Source organism: Phalacrocorax carbo, chromosome 4 (assembly GCF_963921805.1).
Source record: "Phalacrocorax carbo chromosome 4, bPhaCar2.1, whole genome shotgun sequence".
Taxonomy (NCBI): domain Eukaryota; kingdom Metazoa; phylum Chordata; class Aves; order Suliformes; family Phalacrocoracidae; genus Phalacrocorax; species Phalacrocorax carbo.
Window position 1 is genome coordinate 7,469,033 of NC_087516.1, and position 7,663 is coordinate 7,476,695.

The window sequence follows — 7,663 nt, forward strand, 5'->3', positions numbered from 1 at the left end:
AGAGCAGAGAGGGAAGGGGGAAGGTAGGTGTGAAAGATGCTGTCTGAAGTGTCTTATCTATCTCCACTGGTAGCTGAATTCTCTCCCTTTGGGAAAGCCAATGGCAGCTCCAAAGAGGCTGGTGGAGTTAGAGCCCATTTGGCATAGGGAAATGGACATACACGTTAATACCGTGTGAACTTTCAGTTCTCTATGGCTCGGGCACCAAGAAGGGGACACCAGCTCGCTTACATTTTTGCATCCTTCAGCCTTACTCCCAGGCACACAAGAAACTCAAGACAACCCCTCCAAAACACCACATTTGTGCTGTCTGCCATGGCAGAGCATTGCTGAGTAGCTTCAGTATCTCCAAAAAGGGATACTAAAGCCCACGCAGAGAGAGCTACACCTGGCAGAGGCAAGTGGGCAACGTGCCATTGCTCTGCATAACCCAATCGTGCCTCCTGGACCTCTGACGTGGAGGTATTACCAACAAGTCCCATGTTGTGTCTTCCAATGTGGGCAGCAAAGCCCAGTCTGTCACAGAGCGAGGGTGTTAGGAAACTCTCTAGAGCTGCTTCTAGTGCATCCATTAAAGGTTTGATAAGAAAGTTTAAAAAAATCCCCCAAAGACTCCCCTCCCAGCCACTAAACAGAGAAAATGAGTTGCTTGCCCTTCCAGGAGAATCGAAAAGCAAAGCAGTTACCAAACATCATGTGCTGGCTTTATTTCTCCCTTGTTACTTGGTCTGGTAGGGTTGCCAGACAGCCTGTACAAAAGCCAGCCCAAGTGTGACATCTGTTTTGAATTCACTTTGCCTGCATTCAATTAACTCTTTCTGTCTCTCTCCTGCCGTGATGTCCAGATCCGAAGCCTCCCAGTGCACCTGTGCCCCCCTCCTCGGCCAGCAGCCTTCCCTGGCCCGTGATCATCGGCATCCCCGCCGGAGCTGTCTTCATCTTTGGAACAATCCTCTTGTGGCTTTGCCAGACCAAGAAGAAACCCTGTTCCCCACCAGCTGCTGCCCCCGTGCACCGGCCGCAGCCCCGGGACAGAATCTGTGTCTCCCAGGTCCCCGACAAAGACTGCATCTCCTCCATAAACTATGAGGAATATGTCGCCCAGCATCAGCATTTACTGTCGCAAGGGCCAGCACTCGCCCCAGCCATGGCCTCCAAAATGTACCCAAAGATTTACACGGACATCCACACCCACACCCACTCACACGTGGAGGGCAAAGTCCATCAGCACCAGCACATTCAGTACCAGTGCTAAAAGGGTGGCCGTGTACAGTAGCTCGTTTGGGCTTTTCCTTGTGGTACCTCAGAAGAGACTGCTCCAAGTCAGCTCACACTGCCAGCAATAGGCAAAGCAGACAGAAAAGATTTTATATATAATTTTAAATATATATATACATATATATAATTGTATATGCGTGTGTGTATGTGTGTATATATATGTGTATATATCTATATCTATCTATATAAATATATATATAATAGAGAAAGACAGAGAGAGAAAAGAGATTTTTTTTTTTAATTATTGCAATCAGGATGTAGCCGAGGAATAATGAAGGAACTCCAAATCTCAGCAGAGAGGCAGCCATCCCCAGCAGCGGAGCCTTCCCGGATTTTTTAATCAAGGTGGCGACAAGTGGGACAGGACACAGGGACGTGACCCACCACCTTCTTCCTTGTGTTGCTAAAAGGAGCAAGAAGAGCAAGAGGCGACTGTGGTGCTTTTCTGGATGGGCACTGCTGTTCCTGTGCCTGCTGCACATCACTTGCATCAGAGGGAAGCCCCCAGACCTGCTCTGCATGACTTGAGCTCTAAAGTACCTTAGGTTTAGTGTCAAAGCACCAGAAGACATATTCACCACGAATTCACCTCTTCCAGGGGTAAAAAATAACACAAGAGGGTCTGGAAAAAATAGATTCTGTTCACAACATGAAATGCCAAATGCTTCTCAATCATGGTCGTTCGATCTGAACGCTAACAAGGCTGCTTAGTTCGATTTCTGCAACTTGAAGGCATCGTGGTTCCCATAGGGGGTTCTGCAGACCAAACCACAAGTGCTCCACTCCCCAGTCCTAGGACTCAGTGCTGCTGCCAGGAAAAAGGAAAGAGGAAAGAGGAACATTGTACAGAACACCTTTATATTTATATTTAAGAAATAATAATTAATAATAATAATAATTGAACTGCTGATGGTGAAGAAAGCAAAACACGCTGTCCTTCTCTGATGGTTCACAGTGACAAGCTACTGGATTTTCTACATGAATGAAAAATACATTACAACATTAGAAGAAAGAATAAGAAACAAAGAAAATGAAATAATAATCTTGTAGGAAAAAATGCATTTGAGAAATATTCACCTAGGTTGTGTGTGGTTGTCCCCTCCCCTCAGATAACCTTTTGGAAATTATACAACTTCATTGCAGTTCAAACAACGGTAAAAACAGAAAGAAGAAAAAATAAATAAGGACCATATTAAATACCTATATGGACTGGAAATGAATCCAATTGCAAATATAAAACCTTTGTAATTCTATATAGAGTTTAAACAGAAGTCATGTATATTTAATTTATTTTGTTAAACAAGAAAAAAATGTATGATATTTTCCTCAAAACAGGCATTTCTATACATATTTTTGATCAAAGAAAATAAAGAATTTTTTTTTTCAGGTTCTATAGATGCCACGCTCAGAACACACTCAATGTAGCATGTGACCGCACTTCTCCTAACCTAAAGGTCATCTATCTCTATGCCTTTTTACACTAGCCACGTGTAATCTCCTAACATCATCTCAGGTACCGCTGGTGCCATCGTTTCCATCAGAAACTGCCCTTGTGAGGGTCTGCAGGGGCCAGATTTTCTCATGGACCTCTCTGCATCTTCAGTAACAAAGATCTCTGCTTGCAGGGCAATCTGTTTAGCTATGCATTTTTTGGGGGGGGAAGGAGGTTGCATTTGGTTTTTAAGCACAAACCTGCAGTGGGTTTCCATTTAAAAGAAAAATTTGTAAATCAAATCATAAGAATTTGTGAGCCTGTAAAGTGAACTTTGGCCTCAGGGTGCTTGGGAGGGGAAAATACGAAATGTAGGTGAAACACTTCATTTGTAAATACAGCTGCTGAAGGAGCCAGCGGGGAGGTGAGCTGGGTGCCGTTAGAAGAGCATGTGGGGAGCTGCTCCCCTTCAGGAGGGCTCACACCTTTGTTCTGCTGCACGCCAAGGAGAGGCACCCAACCCTTTAGCAGCCAAACTTTTCTTTAGAGAAGGCAGGTTCAGTAATGCTGCAACTGTTTGCTGTTCACTTGAGTTTCACTTAAAGGTGGCTGGGAAAAAAAACCCTGAAGTTTTGAAACATGCCAATTTTTAAATTTGAACTTACTTCCTGCTCAAGCCTGTTCCACGAAAGAGATCTTCGGCAAACCAGCTGCTCTGTTTAAAAGTGAAACACTTCATTCAACGTAAAACAAAACGGTGCTTTAGGCTTTGCTTTTCTCTGAACTTTTCTGAAGGTATTTGCTCTGGGTTGACTTGCAGTGATTTTTCTGCTGGCTTGTTTGAGTCACCAGCAAACCAAACAGTTCCCTGTTTGCTCAGCCGTACCGCTGTGAGATGGGGCCCCGATTCAGCGAAGCATGTAAGCTCCCGCTTTCCTTCACCAATACATGCTCTTCCAAAAAGGCCCTTTTTTGCCTTAGCCAGCTGGATCAGTGGCTCCCACCGCACCAGTGCTGGCTGGAGCCATCCGATAACTCTGGGGAAGGGGAGGAGGAGGAGAAGGAGGAGGAGGAGAAGGAGGAAGTAGAAGAGGGAGACCTTCCTACTCACATGGAGTTTACCAGCTGGCACTGTTGCAATTAAGCGCAATTAAGCGCTGCATAGCACACTTCTCTGCTTTCTTGCATGCTGTAGTAGGAAATCCATGTTATAACCTCTGCCGGAAGACCATTGTGAGGGATGGTCTTCCTGTAGAGGTTATAACGAAGCAACCCATTGCTTTTTTTTTTTTTTTCAGGGGGAAGGTTCAGTTACACTTTGTTAACACAAATTTATGAAGTCTGAAAAAGCTAAATTGAGATCATGGGTATCTTTGTGCAACCTCACAGCTTCAGGGAGACTTAAATATGAGCAGTGAGAGCTCTGTTCAGATACAAGGCATGACTTAGGCAGGAGTTCTTAGTGGCTGTAGTTTATTGAGTCATTTCATTAAAAAAAAAAATCTAAAAAGCCTTTATATACTAAATGCATCACCTTTATTTCAAGAAGGCAGTAAGTGGATGTTTCCATTAGGGACACTAAGGGCTACATCTCCTATCTCATGCCCATGGGAAGCTACTTGCACCACAGTACGTACCGAGCTGCTGCACATTTCAGCAGCATTAGGGGCATGGCAGAGGGGCAAGGCAGAGCCCGCAGCCCTTCTCTGCTCTCTGTGCCGACCCTGCAGTGGGAGGACACTTCTGACACATGCTGTCGTAGTGGAACTGATACCAGCTTCAAATGTGGAGCTGAACGCTGGCAAACCCTAAGAGATTGTCCTATGGCACTTTTTCAAATGGCAGCTATATCGCTGACCCTCAGAGAGAGGGTTAGTGGGTTAAAAGAAGCAATTCTGTGTTTCCCACACAGCCCAGTCTTCCACGCTGAGCATAATGCCCTCCACTGGTGCCTTCTGCCCTTTGTGATCCAGCTCTGTAGTGTTGCATAATGCAGCCAAAACTTTACATGTTGCCAGATGTGCGGGAGGAGTGGCTTCCTCCTGCCCTTCAAAGCTCCTGCCTTTAGACACAGGTCTCTAGTGATGCTGTTATAGAGATTTCCCAAGGGGACCGCTGCAGTAAACCACCCAGCATGGACGATGCAATGGCCAGGTGCAGCTGCAGCTCTGAGCCATGGTGCTGAGACAGCAACTCTGGTTTTGGATGTGCTCTGTGAGATGCTATAAAGGTCTTGCTTTGCAGAAAGCTTGGGGTCTTCATTCTGCATTAGCTATCAGCTCCCTCTTGAGCATCTCTTGTTGGGCACCCAAATTGGTGTGAATTTTCCCCCTAGAAAAATATCATTATATGTTCTATTTAAGAGGGGCTATATACAGTGTCTGGGCCTTGCGCTGGCTTGCTGTGTCTGGGTGGGGTTTGCATTTCTGAGGAGTTATTTTGCCTCCACAAGGTATCTGTAAGTGCTCTTAAGAGTCCCTCTGTCCCATGCCCTACTGCATGCCATTTATTTTTAGGGCTTGATTGTGCCTTGCATGTACTGCAGAGTCTTCCTTACTCTTAATAAATTCAGCCAGGTCCTGCTCGTGTTTGAATTTGTTTTTTCATCACTGGGACAAGATCTGGACTCATCTTCACATGTGAATAGAGGGTGTTTACAAAAGAAAACCGTAGGCTTGCAATTAGCTACTGACCCTATTTTGAACACAGAAGTATTTTATATTATGTATCAGTATACATATACATATAGGCATATAGATGCACTTGCCAGGCTGTGATACAGAAGGCAGTTGTACTCTTAAAGCCCCGTGGCTTCAAAGATCAAAGGAATTTTAGGCTTAAAACTCACCTGTTTATTTTATTTGCATTACAGATCAAACAGCCTTACATGCCAGTTTGTGTGTGGCATTTTTAAACTTGTACGGACAATCTTTGTACAGTCGGCCCCTTTCAAACTAAAAACTTCTATCAGACGTTCAAAATAAAAACTGTCACATGATTTTCAGTCGGTGGCAAAAACAGTAACTGAACACCTGAACTGAGACAGTATGGCAGAGTATGTTTATGTCTCTGGCTGTGTAATAAAAGTTATAGAAGAAAAGAAAGGAATAAAGGCCTGGAATTGTGTTAATAGATGTTAGAGTTCTGTAAGCTTACTGTGTTTTGAAGGAAAGGGTGGCCATGTGTGGTTGTGAGGGTGTGCACGTGTGTGTGTTTGCACACATCAGGAATATGTGCTGGCAAGACAAAGCAGACAATATTGCCAAATTACTTTTGCACCACCACTCAGTCTGATATTTTTTGTAGGTGCTGTGAATCTAGCAGAGGCATTAGTTTTTTAATGGTTTGGAAAAAGTTTCTGTTTTTTAGTGAACAGGGGCTATTTTTCCTCTCTTCACCTCTAGAGCCAAATGCCATAGTTGCACCAGGAGCCAAACTGCCGTTAGCAAGATGAAATTTTGGGGTCCCTGGAGCTGATGGCCAAATTCCAGTGCCTGGAGTAGAGGAGGGATTTCAGGGTCAAGCCCAGCACCTCCACCCCTTTGAGGCAAAAATGTGTCTCACTACTCACTCCAGAGGCAGCAAATGTCCAAGCTGGGACACTAAGTTAAGAAAAGCTGGCCCTCACCCAAACTTAATCTTGACCTGACCTGGACCTTGGACCCAAAGAGCCCTGTGCAGAAACTGCACACTTGGGGTGGGAAAAAGGAAATATTTCTCTGCCAGCTCCATTTCTCTGGCTGTCTGAAACTCTTCAGAGGTTTGAAATATTGGAATAACGCCCCAGGGGAGATGCAGCAGTGAGCAAAAACTGGGAGGTGGTCAAAGGTTAATGGGGAATTTATCATGGCTTTGCTGTCCAGGCATCATCTCTGCCTACACGGGGTATGTTGAGTGTGCCCAGGACTCCAAATGCCCTGAAGTCAATGGTTAATCCACATATAGCACCAGTTCCAGCTCTTACAGATGCCAGTGGGAAAAAAAATCCCTGCAATGTCCATTGGGAAATCAGTTGGACGCATGGGGTTTTTACATCTTTGTTCTGTCTGGCCTATTGGCACAGAAAGATGTGACAGGAGTTAATGTCCAGAATATGAAGCCAGAGACATTTAAATGAGAAATACACACATTTTGGGAGGAGCTATCAAAGGAATGTGTAGACATTGCATCTCTCAAAATCTTCAAAACAAGGCTGGATGCTTTGTGGGCAGGGTGTTTCCATTGGATGCAAGATACTGGGAATGTGATTAAGATAAAGGGGTACACCTAGTCCAGGTGGGGTCATCTAGTGATCCCTTCTAGCCCTAAAGAAGTGTAGTCAAGCTGCAGAGAAAAGGAGGTGCAAGTGCAGGTCCCCTGCTCCTGTGCTGCACACATGCACAACAGACCTTACGGCAACCTTTGGCACACGGCAGCTTCTCTCAGGCTGCACACCCAGCGCCTTTTGCCTCCAGACTGTACGTATGTGATCTCAACACTTTCCAGCCTATTACTACAGTAATGGCGTTATTTGTATAAACTGGAGCTGTGCATCGACATTTACTGCGCCTGCAAGAAACCCCTTGTGTAAACAGCAGCGTAGCCCCTTGCTTACACAGACCCCGCTCCTCTACGCCATCGGCATTTTAGAAGAATCTTACTGGCTTCGCTGCAGTTAGTGACACGAAGGATTTACATGTGAATATGAATGTAAACACATGAGGTTAATCATAGAACCATAGAATCATTAAGGTTGGAAAAGACCGCTAGGATCAAGTCCAACTATCAACCCAACACCACCATGCACCTTAAACCATGTCCCCAAGTGCCACGTCTACATGTTTCTCGAACTCCTCCAGGGATGGTGACTCCACCACCTCTCTGGGCCTGCTCTGTTGCTTAAACGTATTACTGGTGTAAGGACCAATCCCTTTTTTGCCATGCATGGGAGCTGGCCAGGATCCTGCCCTGCCC

The 7,663-nt window shown here is 45.2% G+C and overlaps 1 protein-coding gene across 4 annotated transcripts in view; it reads left to right on the top strand.

The window, feature by feature from the left end:
- Positions 1–5,292, top strand: part of FGFRL1 (fibroblast growth factor receptor like 1) — a 179,121-nt gene extending 173,829 nt beyond the window's left edge. For all 4 annotated transcript variants that reach the window (XM_064448927.1, XM_064448929.1, XM_064448931.1 and 1 more), the window contains exon 7: positions 846–5,292. In XM_064448927.1, coding sequence (XP_064304997.1) covers positions 846–1,255 — 410 coding nt within the window. In that variant the 3' untranslated portion in view covers positions 1,256–5,292. The remainder of the gene's footprint in view (positions 1–845) is intronic.
- Positions 5,293–7,663: the final 2,371 nt, after the last annotated feature.